The 17,223-nt window shown below is 41.6% G+C and overlaps 1 protein-coding gene across 1 annotated transcript in view; it reads left to right on the top strand.

The window, feature by feature from the left end:
- Nucleotides 1-2,646: 2,646 nt before the first annotated feature.
- The window catches only part of SPAG6 (sperm associated antigen 6), a 50,492-nt gene continuing 35,915 nt past the window's right edge, over nucleotides 2,647-17,223 (top strand). The window contains exons 1-2 of the mRNA XM_053409942.1: nucleotides 2,647-2,770; nucleotides 3,558-3,653. Of these exons, the coding sequence (XP_053265917.1) occupies nucleotides 2,746-2,770; nucleotides 3,558-3,653 (121 nt within the window). The 5' untranslated portion in view covers nucleotides 2,647-2,745. The remainder of the gene's footprint in view (nucleotides 2,771-3,557; nucleotides 3,654-17,223) is intronic.

Raw genomic sequence — 17,223 nt, 5'->3', positions numbered from 1 at the left:
GTGCGAGACTTTGGCTCAGAAGTCCAACTTGGACGGCCTGCTTGACCTTAATTGACATCCTCTCGGGCTCCTGCTCTGAAACATGAGAGAGTGGCTCAGCGGCAGACTATACGCTGGTGGGGAGGGGAAAGTCAAAGGTTCAATTGCTGGCATCTTCCAAGTGCTGCTGCGGGGGGGGGGATCCCATTTGAAACTCAGGCGTGCCGCTGCCAGTCAGTGTCGACAGTGCTGAACAAGGCAGACCAACAGACTCTGAATCCATCCAATGCAGGGGTGCATGTGAACTCCAAAGGCATTCGTTCCAGTGCTGGAAGAGGATCAGCTAGCGTCAGAAACTTTGGCTCAGAGGATTTGACCAGGCAGCAGCCACTTTTGGTCGGGATCTGCGGCTCGTCATCCTGCTTCCAGCCCTGGCCGGCCAAAGGGCGCAGGCTGGCACTACAGGCTCCACTTTTTCAACAGTGACACCCGCCAGGCACAATCCAGAAATTAAACGCAGGTGTCATTCATGCACACGGAGTAGTTCTATCAAGACACGTTCCTGAGTGCGGGGGGCGGGGAATGTAAAACTCTGCATGGGGTATTCTGGTCGGACACGCTTCCTTCCTGCACAACGTGTGAAGTGGCCCTCGCGTGACAATGGCAAGAGAGTTTGCAAGGCTTGCCGCATAAGCTCTTTTACTGAGCTTTCCTCTCTCTTTCATGTCACATATGGGGGCGGGGGAGTATCCACAACATAAATGGAAAATTAAAATTAAACTCAGAAGGACAACCGTGTTATTAGCTTAAATCCTTAGAAGGAACAGAAACTCATTCATTAGAGGTTGGTTTGTTTTTTTAAGGATTTTTGGCTGCGGAGAGGAGAGGAACACACGAAAGTGAGTTTCGGGTTGTGGGGAATCTTCCCTTCGATAGTCTGACACTGCGCACACAACATAAATTTAAAGCACCCTCCTCCAAAAATGTCAAAAAAATCCAGGAATTTAGTTTGTTAAGGGTGCTGGGAGCTGTAGTTCTGTTAGGGGTAAACTAGCGTCCCCAAGGAGAGGCCAATGCCCTGTTGATTCGCGACAAGAGCGTTTACTTTAAACTTCACATCTAGCTCAAGCCCAGCACGGTATTGTATATCTGCTATAGGAAGCGCATTAAAAAGTTACAAATAGTTAAATAGCGAGCACCTTGGTTTCACTCACTGAATACATAGAGGTGATTACTAAAGGTGGAGAGGGCTTTTTGTGCGTGAGGGGAGAGGGAAGAAAACAAGGGAAATAGAGAAAAGGGAATGGGTAAAACAAAGTCGATGTTCATTTTTATTACTTTATTGCAGCTTTGTCCATCTAGTCCTTCGACACACGTAGGACACGATCAAAGCCAAATGCTTCGGTTTAACTGGTCTGGGGATCGCATCCACGCAACAATGAACCACAGTATTAGGAAGGAAAGAGAGTTGAACTTAAACAGGACCAAGTATGGAATCCTAACTCTACTTACCGGGGAGTAAGTAAGTCCTGTTGAATCCAATAGGACTGACTTCGGAGGAGACATGGTTAGGATTGCGCTGTAAAGCGGCTTAGCGGTTGCCAGGTCACTCACTAGGGAAAATCGCTGTCTTTCATTTCAAACCCGTCTAGAAGAATGACCTACCTTCCAGGGCAGCTCCGAGTACAAGCCATTTTAAAGGCACTGCTTTGTTTTTAAATGAGGACTAAGACACTTCCTTGGAGGAAGCCAAGAGGGGCTGAGGATCTCGTTGCAAGGAGCTGGGGGCAGAAACCCGCGTGCGAACCACTGAGCAGAGGGCGCAGCAAGGTCTCCAAACGCAGACGAGCCGGATTAGCGCAGTAAAGGCACATCACTACAGTCTTCCATAATAAGATCACAAGTAACCCATCTCATGACCAAACTCTACCCGGTGCCTCCTTGCAAGTGGCACACGCACACCCAGAGCGATGCCTGGGCAACTGCTTTCTATGCAAGAAGGTCCCTGGTTCAATTCCCAGCATCTCTGGGAGAGAAAGCTCCGTCTGGAGAGGTGCTGCCAGCCAAGGTAGGCAAGTGCTGAGCTAGATGGACCAAATGGTCTGACTCGGTATAAGACGGTTTCCCCCCGTTCTTATGTTCAAGCTCCTCCCATTGGCCTTAATGGCAATTGCTGACTCGCACTTGCTTCAGATGCAACCATCAGGTGTACTTAATGCAGAGCAAAGTACGCATAAGCAGGATCGCAGCCAACCGCACCTCAGCAGGGAGAGACTTTCTTTTTGCAGATCCAAGAGTCAAGGACGTCGCCTGGCGGCCTTTCCCAACGAGCTGGAGAAGCGCAGAGGGAGGGGGAGAAAAAGGGCTCAAGGAACGCTGCGTTAGGATCGCGTTGCGCCGGCCCTTCCGCGCTAGAGCCTAGCGCAAGGCGCCGCCGGCTGGCCGGCCCTCTCGCTCCGCGCCCGCCTGATGTCACAATGAGGCGCAGGCCGCGGCCTCCCTCCCGCCCCTTGATGGCGCCGGCTTCCGTTCGGTTGCCAAGGAGAAGATACACACCGCGGCCCAAACTGAAAAGGCCCCGGGGGAAGACGGGGAAGCGCGGAGCCCGAGGGGCAGGTGGAGCTGCAGGACCCGCGCGGGTTTCTGAGTGGAGAGGCGAAGCGGAGGAGCAAGACCCCCTCAAGGCCGCAGGGGGATCCAGGGGGCGAGACACCACCCTACGAGGACGCTGCCGAGGCTCTCGGAAGTGGGTGACCATCAAGAGCCATGAGTCAGAGGCAGGTCTTGCAAGGTATTTCTAAGGCTGGGTTTTGTGTACTGGGGCTTTCTGGGCTTTACAGTTTCTTGAAAAGAAAAGGAAAGGGGGGGGGGAGCGCGTCCACGCAACAGACGCTTCCATTTACCTGCGAGTAAACCTCATTGAATTAAATGAGACTTTCTGAGTAGTCCTGGTAATGAGTACACTGGACAAAACAGTAATCCTCCTAGGAGTATTTGCTACTGAACTCACTGGAGTCTACTTGCCATGAATTGTCTGTTTTTATATTTTATTCTATTATGTACTGTTGTAATTTGGTTTCTAACCCCCTCCCCCCATTAATCTGTAAGCCGCATTGAGTCATAAAGTCAACCTATAAAAGTTTATGGAAATAAACCTTAACCATGAGAATAAGTTTTGTTGAATTCAGTGGGGCTAACTCACAGGTAAGTAAAGGTAAAGGGACCCCAGACCATTAGGTCCAGTTGCGGACGACTCTGGGGTTGTGGCGCTCATCTCGCTTTACTGGCCGAGGGAGCCGACGTTTGTCCACAGACAGTTTTTCCGGGTTATGTGGCCAGCATGACTAAGCTGCTTCTGTGGAACCAGAGCAGCGCACGGAAATGCCGTTTACCAGTAGGGTTTGGAATACAGCCTTTGCTTCTTGCTCAGGACAGCTTTTGTCATCATTTTTTCTTTGGTCTGTAGACTCTATAAGGTGTCACAATACATTTCCTGCTTATCTGGGCCTGTATCTAATGTGTGAATGCTTGTGATAGGAAGCCCTCATTGAAATGCACTTATTCTGCCTTCTTTGCAGTCTTTGAGCAGTATCAAAGAGCCCGAACGCAGTTTGTTCAGACTGTTGCAGAACTTGCTACTAGGCCGCAAAATATCGAGACTCTTCAGAATGCAGGTAAACAAACAAACACAACAAAAAGCAGTGCTTCAGAATAAAAAAAATGCACAAATCCTTTTGTTTATCTTACCATAGAACTGAGAGCAGTCTGATACTTTGAAGTCCCCTTCCTTATTAGATAGCTTAAAGATGGTCCAATAAAATGAGCAGGTAAGACATATGTCTATCCATTAAAGTCAGCTGAAATATTAGCTTCATATAGCCACACATTGCAGCAAGGGAACTCCCCACATGTGTGACTATTTACAAGCTGTTTGCAGGCTATTTCAAGTAATGAAAGACAGAGCAGGGGTGGGGACTGCAATTCACCACTCAGTGTCAAGTTTTTCTATTCTAGGCATTGCTGTTAGAAGAGGAGGATATAAAACGGGTATTAATTGTACAGTACTTAACAATTGCCTTCTCAGGGTGCTACTTGAAACAACAGAGTAAACAAACTGTTTTCAGAATTCACAATGCTGCTTTTCTAAAATACGATTTTTCCCAGACAAGCAAATCTTATATCCGGAGAAGAAGACATCACTGTGACACAAAAAGAAGTTTTATGTTGGTTTTTAATTTAATTTTATTATCTTTAAAACATATATATAGTCCAAAACTTGGTTGCCAAAGTTTACATACATACACACATATATAATGTTATTTGTATGTTGTCTTTCCATAGTTCAAATCATGCTCTAGGTGAAACATGAAAAAAGCATGCATAATTACAGTAAAACAAAAGTAGCCATAAACAATAAGTAAAACATTAAAGAATTTCACAATCAAATTGCACAATTTCAACATAAATAATAAAAAATCTAAAATAAGGATGCAGTTTTAAAAATATCAATAGCAGCAACGGTTCCCTCATACCTCCTAAACAATACCCCAGCCCAAGAGTGTGTTCAGCAACCTCAGCTTTCGTAGCAGGAGTCATTTACTGCCCTCCCTCCCAGGCCAGATTACAGAAATGTTACTTACTTGGAGAGTGATCTATTTAAATTTTAATATTTTTAGTTTTAGACTGCAAGTCTAATCACAGTTAATAGAGACAAAGCACCATGGAATGTAATAGGACTTACTTCCAAGTAAATATGCATAGGATCGTTCTGCTAGGCTACCGTCCCATGTCCCAGAACATAGTGGGGGCCGGGCTACTTCTGAAAAAAACCAATCGCATTCATACGATGGTGATGCTAAAACAATCCTAAGAACCTCACCAAATATAAAAATGCACGTTCTTCTAATTTAGCCAATCTGTAGTTTATAAATAGTGACATGATTTGTACTTGTGGCCGTGTGTGTGTGTGTGTGAAATCCCACGTGCTTGATTTCTTCCATATTGACTATTCATGGCATGGTGCTCACAAACAGCAACTGATGTTTATACCTGTAACTAGACTGTGCTTTGTCAGACTGCAGATGGAGTAGGTTCTGACATGATTGAATACTCCTCAACACAAAATAATAATAAAAATCCCTGCATATAGAAGATGTCTTACAAGAGCGATGTAAGAGCTCTTGGATCCATTCATGTTCATTATATATTTGTCAATGTTCAACTTATATCTGATTTTCATAAATTAAATCAGTTGAAGCCACTAATTCCTGAAATCCTTTCATCTGTTGTCTGCCATAAGTCAACCATGCAAATTTTGTGAGTTTATGCATTTTTGCAACCTTTCAGGATTTCCCCAACCAATCCTTCTCCTGCTCTCCTACTATCAACATTTACCCTGTTGTTAGTAAATTCCTAACCTAGTTCTTTTTTTTCAATATCAGTAAGCTTACAAAAATTCTTAAGCTGGTAATATGTCTCTTCAATTTTGTAAGATGTATCTTTTCAAAACTGAGCTTTTATCATGAAGTGCCCTGGGAAAAGGAAGAAGAAACACATTTTCATATCAATGGGCTTTGTGTTAAAATTATAGCACGTTAAGGTATGTTCTTAAGATGGGCTTTGAAGGTGACACATACCAAAAAAATAGCTGTCACCTTTATAACCTACTGTAAGAACCTATCTTAAAATGCTATAATTTTGTGCATTATACTCTTGTGGATAAGAGGTATCAGAACAAGGCTGTAATGTGTGTAACCTTCATTGAGGAGGTTTTTTAAATAAAAAAAACATAATGGAGGTGTTTGCTTCAATAACAGCAGATCACGGTTTAAGGGTGCAATATCCAGTGTAGAAATACAATGAAAAAATTTTAAACTTGAAAAAACTGTTTCTCTAAAAAGAACCCTTGTTCCAGTCCTGAAAATAGCGCTCACCATCACTGAAATCCTTCTAATTTCAGATTATAACTTTTAATTGTTAATGAGAAATGATTACGGTAATATTTATATTTAAGCCCCATACTTGTACATCTCAGGATATCTCACTTGTGTGATATTTTTCAATTTTTTTAAAAAAATTAATCTGTAAGTCTGATTTAAATAACGATTGCAAGAGAGGAAACTCTTTTAAGAATTGCAGCCTGTGAAGTATGAAAATACAAGCTGGTTCTTAAATGCTGAAGGAAAAAGAGGGATATAAATAAACATTGTGTTTAACAATATGGTTGCTATGGCTGATGAAAAATGTATCGTTCAAAAACTGGTGATAATATTTTAAATCATATGTTCACCTATAAAAAGTATCCTTTTCACTTTTTCAGTTATATTTCTCATACTTCTTGCAGCACCTCTGAGTATGTTGGAATCTTCTCATGTTGGAAGGGACCTGTATGTTGAAACAATGCAAAGAATTTTGATGACCCAGCCTGCACATTTACCACCCACCATGCTGAATGTAGCTCACACGCCCTGATACAGTGGTCTACCTGGAGCCCAGTAAATCTTTTTGTTGCTGTAGTCTGGATCTTCAAAAGCAGAGGGGGTTATCACTACACTACATGGCTAGTGAACTGAGCTTCCCATATGCCACAAGTTGTGCAGGTCTGATTTACAAATATGTAGTGTAGAAGGAGATACTATATATCCTTTCAAGACAAGGACAACCTCTTTAAGCAAGGACATTTGACAAACTGCAACTAACCAAACTGGGAAATCCAGTTTTTACTCAGTATAGTTGCACCTTGGAATTCGAACGCCTTGCGAGTCAAACCTTTTGTCTCCCGAATGCCGCAAACCTGGAAGTGAGTGTTCCGGTTTGCGAGTGTTCTTTGGAATCCAAACGTTTGATGTGGGTTCCGCAGCTTCTGATTGGCTGCAGGAGCTTCCTACAGCCAATCGGAAGCAGTTCCTTGGTTTCCGAACATTTTGGAAGTCGAATGGACTTCCAGAACGGATTCCGTTTAACTTCTGAGGGACGAATGTAGTAATCAGGTAAAGCAGCACATTTTAGTGTCATATTTTTCAGTCTTTCTCAGAATATAAGGCTCATGCATGGAATGGTGAACTATGTCAGTATTTCTACCAGTGTGTTCAGGGAATACAGATTCTGCCTCCCTGGTTTGGGGTGCTTAACACCTCATCACACCCTCATGCATAGCTCTTTCCAGTGCTGTTAATCTCTTTCTTCATCACTAAATTAAGCTACAAAGAAATGACAAGCATCACAACATATTTTTCCACTGTGATTATTCTTGACTAAATATTTGTTGTTGTTGTTGTTGTTGTTAAAAGTAGGATTTTCTTGTCCAAATCTTCTGACTGTAATGAATTGGTACAGTGGTCATATTTTGACTAGAAACTCTTACGGCAGAAAATGAGCGTAGTTAATTATTTCCATAAAGGAATATGAAATTCAGTTTGAGAAACACTTGTCTAGCCTACAACAGAGAAATCTGTTATGCTGCCTCGAAATAAAAACCAAGCCTGGAATGAAGCTATATGGCACTGAAAAGGAAAAGAATTGTGATTATCTCCTTCTGCTATCAGCTTATCTACCACTAAGAGCTTTCTCTGTATACATATAACCAGCGTAAGAGAATTGAGCTTGGGAGCAACTCCTTCCCTGGGTTGGCCCAATATATTTTGCTGCCTGAGGCAGGGGAGATGCACCTTCACCCGCATTTCCACCCACAACTCCATATACAGAAGGCAGGCAAGTTGGCAATTGAATCTTAATGAAATGCTAGTGATGGGAGGGTGTCTTCAGTTGCACCTGAGGGCAGCAGCAGGTGCAGGGTAGGCCACGTGGCACATAAAACAAGTGCCAACGCCTTGCTGCTACTACCTAAGGTTGCCTCCTCACCTAGCCTAGTGGAAGGCATGCCCCTGATTCTGCTGGTTGTGCAGATTGGCTGGCCTTCTGACAGTCATGAAGTCATTTCCTGTTCTGTCACCTGGAACAGTATATAAGCTAAAACACACACCCTAGAGTGGCTATATCAAAGTGCCAGGTAAGGATTAAATCAGATAAGCATACCAGCCATTGGGAGAGAGAGGGGAGCCTGAGCACAGCATGGGGGTCATCCATGATTAATTTGTAATCAGAGCTTACCCCACAATAGAAGAAATCTGTGCTGTCTTACTGATCCACACCAGAAGTGTGTGGTTGCATTAGACCCAATTCTAATCTAATATACTGGTTTTTCGGTAGAATTCGGTTTAACATTAACAAGATGGAGTGCCATGCTCCTCTTCAGCTTTTCAGCCTGCCAGCCATGCTCTCCTCAACAGTATTCCATTCCCCTCTTCACCCAGTTTTCTGTTCCCCATGTTCAGTCCTGACTGAACCGATTTTTGGGGCTGCTGCTGCTGCTTCTTAATTCTACAAACCCTAGATGTTCCCCCAAGTCTGCTGATACATCCCTCTTATGTGTGGATTTTGTTGCTTTGGCTACAGGAGGAATAAAACTTCACCATCATGTTCATAATTTTATTTGTATGCTGCCTTTCCATAGTTAAAACCATGCTCAAGATGGCTCACAAGATGACAAGATTTACATAATTACAAACGTAACAAAAGCCACAAACAAAAAATAAGCCACATCAGAAAGTACACAATCAAAATGAAATCATTTCCACATAAACCCTAATAATATCTAAAAATGAATATGTATAATTAACAACAACAACCCCCAACAAAACAGCCTAAACAATACCACAAGAATTGTCTAGCAGCTTTTGTAGCTGGAGTCAGTCAGTCAGGCCAGAAAAGCAGGGAGCAGATCTTCCAGGGCTCACAGCCAAGATGGTCTCTGGCCTCTTCAACAGCCTCAGCTTTGATGAAGCCCTTGGAATTTCATTATCAGAGGGAACAAGTAGGGCCACACAACAAAATGTTGTATTGTGTCCCTGGTGTGTGTGTGACCTGATCCTGTGGCTAAGGGGATTGAAAACAAGCAAAAATTGATATCAAGAAAGTCTGTGCTCTAACTTGGGTCTTAAACCATCTGCAAATAAAAAAGAAGTACCGGTAGTTTTTGAACATTTTAAAAGTGTAAGCAGTCTGCATCCATTCAGTACAGCTTAAGGTTGTGGCATGCAGTTGAATGCTTGATTTGGCCTAGAGGGAGGGCAATGTAAGTAGAATGACCTTTGCTGCAACCTGAGAGATATGTGAGACTCTTGATGGGAAGTGCAAGCCAACCTTAGCCTCATTTCTGCCTTGCAGTGTTCACAGTGACATTGCTGAGCTGCTGTAAGCTACTTGCAGTGCAGCCCTTCTAGGAGTGATAGGAGTAAAGCAGTGAGTTATACTGGAGAGTTGTTGTTTACTACTGCCCAGCCTGCAATGCGGGGAACAAAATCAAGGGTTGTTACAATCTCTCAGCTTCAGTTCAACTCCCCATGAGCAGTAGGGGATCTAATATCACTGGACAACACTGCAGGGTTGTTGTGAACCAGTCAGAGCCTAGTATGCAGTGTGAACTACACATTACTTGTCTGTCATAAGCCATTTTGGAAAATGGACTATTAATTGCATTTGCTTGGCATTTGTAGGGTTGTTCTTTTAATATTCTGTACTAAATAAGAACTGAGTTAGAAAGAGTGGGAAGTCTTCTCTTTGCTGCTGCTGTGTGTGTGGCGTGGACACACTGGTGCCCAATCGTAGCTATATTAAAATATTGAATTTCTCCATCAATTACCATAGGCAGCTCTCATTTCCATCCCTGGGGACATGTAAAAATAGCTTCTCAGCGTGAGCCAGAAAATGACATATCCAGACAATGAGATTGGTCTGTCTAAGCTTTTTTATATCTATTTGTCTCTTCCTCCCTTTTTAGCTCTTCTTTCTTAGCATTTGGTTTCTGTTTCCCCCCAGCAATCAGTACACATTTTGTCCCCACTGAGTGTGTATAGTCCCTCACTGGGTTGTTTTGGGATTCCCCTCCCTTAGGTTTTTCCCCCCATACTTTTTTTTTGGGTGCTTCTGAAAACCTTGGGGTTTTCCTGAGTCTGCTGGTTCTTCCCTCTCTTGGGCTTGCCACTGTTGTTTCGGTTTCAAAAGTGCAGACGCTCTCTGAAATTGGAAGTAGGATATAAAATGGTGTTCTGATGTGCTTATTATCAAATAAAGGAATCCCAGCACAAGAGTACAACCAATTATTTGGTGTAGGGACTGGAACATGACTATCCCCAGTGGGGAAAGACCAACAAATTTATTCAGAGTGCAACTGTTTTTAGAAAAGGTATAGGCACATCTTTTAAATTTGACCTTTTAATTTTTCTGTGGCGTTGTTCACTGTGATGTTTTTATTGACCTTGATCTGCCTACGCCACCTTGGTAATTTTCAGAAAGGCGGTGTAACAATACTGAGAGCCAAGTGCGGTGTAGAGGTCAGAGTGTAGGACCTGGGAAACCAGGGTTCAAATCCCTCCTTAGCCACAAAGCTCACTGGATGACCTTGGGCCAGTCAGTGTTGCAGCCTAACCAGCCTCATAGTCTTGTTGTGGGGATTAACTGAGGAGGGAGGAAACCATGTAGGCCACCTTGAGCTCCTTGGAGAAGTAATTAAAAAAAGGTAAACGCAATAAATAAATATATAGGCGGTATTCAACTAAGTTTTACTCCAAGTAGTCCTGCTGAAATTAATGAATGTGACTATGTTAGGTCCATTAATTTCAGTGGGTCTACTCTGAGTAAAATTTACTACCCATCAGTTTAGAAGCTGCACTGCACAGGCAATTGGATTCTCTGCTATGTTTCTTGGGATACTAATCTTGGATCCTGCTGTGGATTTGTTCTGCTCCTTCAGTAACAGTTGGCAGTTGTGATAACAGATATATGGTACTAACTGAGTTTAAAAATAGAATAGCCCAAGTTGCCTCCAGTTGCCTTGCACAGACAGGTCTCTGCACTTTTACAGTGAATGCAAACATATGCAGAGATCCTCTCTATGTGGTTTGGGTTCCATGTTACAGAAGGAAGAGGAAGGGGGAAGACTCATTATCTGTATATTCCTCTATCAGTCTACTGATCTAGACTACTTGCCCACCTATCCCTAGAGGTTTGGGCATGCAGCTATACTAAAACGAAGATTCAAATCTGTAAATAAAATATGAGTCAACATGCCACAATACAACATGGGAATTTAAATAATCCCAATGTTGATTTAAGTTTCACCCCCCGCCCAGTGTTCAGGTTTGGTCTTTGCTAAGTTTCCAGGGGAAGATCCTCAGCTGTGGCTTAATCCCTAGCACACTGTCCTTTGCGGCAGAACCACAGTGTATAAAAACCAATGCTTGAATTCTAGGAGGAAACGAGGGGGCGCTTTAGTGAAATCCATATTCCATCCCCTGTCCCTCCTCTCAATATTAGCTAAATCATACTCCACCTTCTAAAAATGGTAGCTGGGAGGGCACCATAAAATTACTGTCCCCCTGTAATTTGAATACTGATAAAAAAGGCTTTGGGGATCAATTTGAACCATTCCATTTGCGTAGAGTTGTCAACACCTGAAGGAAAGGTAGTCTAGTTCCTTTGCTTTGTAGCGGTGAAAAGTCAGCAAGTCATTTCCCATCCCATTGCGGCAGTAAAAGCAGGCATCCTTGCTGAATGTCTCACAGCTGGCAACATGCAGCCTTCAAGGGAAGAGCTCCTCTTGGGGGGAGCATTATGTCGTATGTGGGAGAATGTGATGCCTTTAGTTTAGAAGCCCTTTTGCCACCATATCCTCCTATGTAGACTTTTCCTTGTGTTCTCTTGGGAGTGCTATCCTTCAGCCCGATGAAAGGCTGCAGATGTTGGATGCTCAGGTCCCGACATATGGAGGTGGCGTGGGGGTGGGGAGAAGCACTTCTTCTGATGAAAATGCTGCTAAAATATTGGCAAGCAATTTGCCCATCAACTTTTTATTTCTGCCCTGCTGTGATTTATGTTCCGGGTCTGTTTCTGCGTTTAATATTTTCTTTCAGGCATTGCCTTTTAAGCATATCTATATCCTTTTGGCAGTTTCAGATCTGGAGGTTTGGTCTCAATATGCATCATTATAGGCAGCTGGTGGCCAGGCCTTTTAAAATGGGGGTTGTGAAGTATCTCTTCTGAGCCAGTCAGCACTGATTGCAGGCACATTTCCAGCAGTGTTTCCTTGCTTGCATTTAATCTCTCTGAGACTATCTCTATCCTCTCTTCCCCCAATCAACCGTAGGGGAGTTTTAGAGCCCCCTGTTTCTTAGAGTCTACAAGTGCCACTGGGATTTTATCTTCCTCCTGAGAATATAAGATTACTCTCAGAATATAGAATACCCTTCCACTTTGCATGCAGAAGGTGACAGTCAGTGTAGATAATACTGAGCAAGATGGACCAGTGGTCTGATTCAGTACAGTGGTACCTTGGTTCTCAAACTTAATCCATTCTGGTAGTCTGTTCGACTTCCAAAACGTTCGAAAACCAAGGCGCGGCTTCCGATTGGTGCAGGCGCCCTAGAAACAATAGACGACGGCCGCATTGGATGTTCGGCTTCCAAAAAACGTTCGAAAACTGGGAGCCGAAATGTTTGAGTACCAAGGCGTTCGAGAACCAAGATTCCACTGTATAAGGCAGCTTTCTATGGATGGAGAGTTTCGTTTTCCCTGGACCATCTTAAGACATTTTGCAGCCTGAGGGAAAGGACTGCACAGGGATTTTGACAGGTCGGAGGGACAACTCACCTGTCATTCAGCTGACTTCATGAATCAACTACCCCTCAAAGTTGGCTCACGGTTCAGAATGAGACGGGGTTGACTGTGGTTAAAAAAGTGAAATATCTGGGTGTGAATATGACAGCTAAGAATGTGAACCTATTCAAAGATAATTATGAAAAAACTTGGACAGAAGTGAAAAAAGATCTGGAGATCTGGTCAAATTTGAAGCTTTCCTTGTTAGGTCGAATTGCAGTTATAAAAATGAATGTATTGCCAAGAATGTTGTTTTTGTTTCAAGCATTACAAATAATGGATAAAATGGACTGTTTCAAGAAGTGGCAGAAAGATATATCTAAATTTGTCTGGCAGGGCAAGAAGCCCAGAATAAAATTTAAGATATTAACGGATTCAAAGGAAAGAGGGGGGTTTGCCCTGCCAGACTTTAAATTGTACTATGAAGCGGCAGCTTTCTGCTGGCTAAAAGAATGGCTGCTTCTTGAAAACACAGACATTTTGGATTTGGAAGGATTTAACAATATTTTTGGGTGGCATGCATATTTGTGGTATGACAAGGTTAAAGCGCATAAAAGTTTCAAAAATCATATTGTCAGGAAAGCACTATTAAATGTCTGGGTTAGATATAAGGACTTGCTGGAAAATAAGACTCCAAGATGGCTATCACCAATGGAAGCTAAGGCAGTTAAAAAGCTAAATATGGAGTCGAAATGGCCAAGATATTGGGAAATCTTGGAAAAGGAAGGGGACAAATTGAGATTGCAGAGTTTTGAAAAACTAAAAGGGAAGGTGAGAGATTGGTTACATTATCATCAAATAAATGAAGTGTTTAAATTAGACAGTAAAATAGGCTTCCAGGTGGAAAAATCAAAATTAGAGACTGAACTGTTAGAATCCAGTACTAAGAATTTGTCAAAAATGTATGATCTGCTGCTGAAATGGAATACACAAGATGAAATGGTAAAATCAAGTATGATTAAATGGGCTCAGGACATTGGTCATAATATTTTGTTTGCTGATTGGGAAAAGTTGTGGACCACCGGGATGAAATTCACGGCATGTAATGCCTTAAGAGAAAATATTATGAAAATGATTTACAGGTGGTACATAACCCCAGTCAAGCTTGCAAAGATTTACCATTTGCCTGATAATAAATGTTGGAAATGTAAAGAAAAGGAAGGTACATTTTTTCACCTCTGGTGGACGTGCCCGAAGATTAAGGCATTCTGGGAAATGATCTATAATGAACTGAAAAAGGTATTTAAATATACTTTCCCCAAGAAACCAGAGGCCTTTCTCTTGGGTATTGTCGGCCAGGGGGTGCTAAAGACAGATACAACTTTTTTTATGTATGCTACAACAGCAGCTAGAATACTTATTGCAAAGTACTGGAAGACACAGGATCTACCCACACTGGAAGAATGGCAGATGAAGGTGATGGACTACATGGGCTTGGCAGAAATGACGAGCAGAATCCGAAACCAGGGAAGAGAAGCGGCGGAAGAAGAATGGAAAAAGTTCAAGGACTATTTAAAGAAATATTACAAAATTAATGACAGTTGAAATGATGTTGGATTAAAATAAATGGTTACTATTAGTAATGGTTAAGATAAAGAGAATAAGGATGATTAACATAAATTTATAGTAAAATAAGGGAAGATTCGCTGAATAATTATAAGAATTTGGAATACAGAAACGGGAGGCAAGGGGAAGTCGAGGAAGAAAGGCTAAAGAAATTAGGATATGAAATGGTACTTGTTTTTTGTTCTGTTATTGTTTGTTGTTTGTTTATGTATGTTTTGTCTGTATTAATATAAAAATTGTTTAATAAAAATATTATAAAAAAAAAATCAAAGTTGGCTCACGGGTGGGGCTCACAGTTAACAGTCTGTCCCACTGAGCCAAAAAGGTTCCCCACCCCTGATGTGCTGCACCTGAAGACAACAGATTACCTTAAGGCACACAAGTCAGGTTGTGTCTGGTGACCACAGTTCTGACCTGTTATCCTACAATGGGTTTAGACACTCCCACACTTTGACGTTGCTCTCTTCTCCTCCACCATGGCAACACTTCTCCCTACCTCTTGGTTGGTTGGTCTGAATCCTTCCCGCCCCCTTCTGAAAACCTCATTCTTCTATTTCTCCTCTTTGCCTTTGCCTCCATTAGTTAAGGCCTCGCCTAAGACACAGCATTGGACAGGGCTGAGATTGCGTTTCCAAAATTTTCTCCTCTTGTCCCAATCTCCACCAGGTCTTAGTTTGGGGTCCATCAGGTTTCAGGGGTACTGGCCAGGTTTTGGTTTTGCTATTGTATTCTCCGAGTGTTTTTTTTTTTTTTTTTTTTGCATTGGGACAAATGGCAGATATTTTCTGATGTGGGAAAAGCTAAAGGTGTGCTCATTCAAGAACGTTGTTCACGAGTGTTCTAAATGATGAGAATGCATGAGAGTGAGGCTTGGCTAGGGAGGATTGCTAAGGATGCAGTTTGGAAGTGGTTGCTGTGTTGCAGGGGAGAGAGGGGTGTGAGGATGTAGCTCCTTTCTCCGTTCTTTTGTTTAGGTACTAATGATATTTTATGGAGCTTATTGTATTTTGAATTGGATTTCTATCTGTAAAGATTTTCTTTTTTAAGATAGCATTTTGTTTTCCTTTTAACTAGGCTGCTTTAAATGTATATTGCTTACCTTCCTCTATCATGTCTTATTTTGATATTTTGGAAGTGATGTTAATAATAGCAATAGCAGCGGCAAAAGAAGAAGAAGAAGAAGAAGAAGAAGAAGAAGAAGAAGAAGAAGAAGAAGAAGAAGAAGAGATTATTTTTGAAAAGCCTTTCTGGATGAGACTAAGGTCTGCTGAAGATGCCCAGTATTCTGCTTTCAGTGGTGCCCTGCTAAATGCTTACAAATTGGACATGAAGATGGTTGTCATTTCCTGTTAGTGGTGGTATTCAGAAATATTCTGATTTTGTAGATGGAGATTTTATTTAGCTAGTTGTTGATAGGCCCAGCTGCCAGGAGTTTTGTTTAATCCTTTAAAAAGGTCATTTAAGCCAACGGCCATCATCATATCTTTGGTGTATGTGTGTGAATTCCCTAAGTTTATTATGTGTAGTGTGAAGAAGCATTTTCTTTTTTTTCTGCCCTGAATCTACTGTAAATTGACTTCATTGGGTGACCTGAATTCCTGTGTTATGACACAGAGAGAAAGATTTCTCTCTCCATATTGTTCATAACTTCATAAACTGCTATCATGGCACTTGATTATGCACATAAACTCAAGCTTTAGTTCGTATTTGTTCTTTTCAATCAAGTGACTTATTTTTTCCTGCTCAGTAGGGTTTTTTTTTAAAATAAAAAGAAAATCAGAAGTACATGTCAAACTGTGGCTGAACACTACCACTGAGTAATTTTGGTATTCTCTCTGGATAGTTTCACTTATCTATGGAACATACTGCTTCAAAAAACCTTGTATCACGCAGTAGGCATACGCTAAATCTTTTACACAGGGACTGTGCCATTGTCTAGCTTTGACTCAGCACAAGTGCTGTGAGGGCTACTGTAATTAAGTATATAAATAAACAAGAGTCGCTGAGGGTTGCTTATAATTGCTATCCGAAGGGAATACATTATAGAGGTTGTTCCCCAGTTAAATTGTTTCTCATATATGTAGCACAATGTGGTGTTATTCCTTCAGGACATTCTGATGGGCTGATATGACACATACTTAAGTTTTGGACCCCACAATGGAATTTTTTTAATGGGTATTTGCATTTCTTCTTTGATGTAATTGAAACATATTAGCATATATTTCTATACAGAATTAGACCACCTTTTAAAAATCATTTAGATATTTGGAACACTGTTATCACCACAGTGAGATGAGGTGAGTACTATTCTATTTTTAGGTTTCCTAAATTAACTAGGTCTGCACAACCAATTAAATTATTTTTATTGATCACATGCCCTTTAATTAATTCATTTATCAGTTTGAATTAAACATATTTGCACACCACAGACACCAACTGCAGATCCTTTTTGAGATAATGAAGGGAGTTGCATTTTTTAAAAAATGCTCATTAAATTTTAATATATTAGTTATTTTAAATTTTGTTTTTTTGAGACATGCACTGCTTCTGTTTTCAAAATATTCAGTGTACTGCTGAGATCTAGAAGCTTAACATTAAAAAAACACCAAAATCATGATGTTACAACAGGTCTCACATGTCCTTGGAACATCTCCAGATAGTTCACAGTGACAACCTCTGTTTAGGGCTTAGTGCTCCCTACCTAAGCCCATTGACATGTTTTCTGTGAACAAAGTCATTTTACATTGGTTTCCTTAATTTATCATAAACTGCCAAGCAGCTCATGGCCCATAGTGGTTGGGTAAACTAGGTTATTTTAGGGTAGTGGCTGCAACATAGCTAAGGTAAATTGGTGGGCTCATATTTAAGACTGTTAACACAGATGAACTGCCTTTTAAAATCGTTAAAGGACAAATTTTCTCACCCTTTTGTTTGTGGGTGGGTAAGATGGGAATTTAGACTTGCATG

The sequence above is a fragment of the Podarcis raffonei genome, chromosome 12, assembly GCF_027172205.1.
Source record: "Podarcis raffonei isolate rPodRaf1 chromosome 12, rPodRaf1.pri, whole genome shotgun sequence".
Classification (NCBI taxonomy): domain Eukaryota; kingdom Metazoa; phylum Chordata; class Lepidosauria; order Squamata; family Lacertidae; genus Podarcis; species Podarcis raffonei.
The sequence above is the reverse complement of the archived record's forward strand: the minus strand, read 5'-3'. Positions and strand labels throughout refer to the sequence as shown.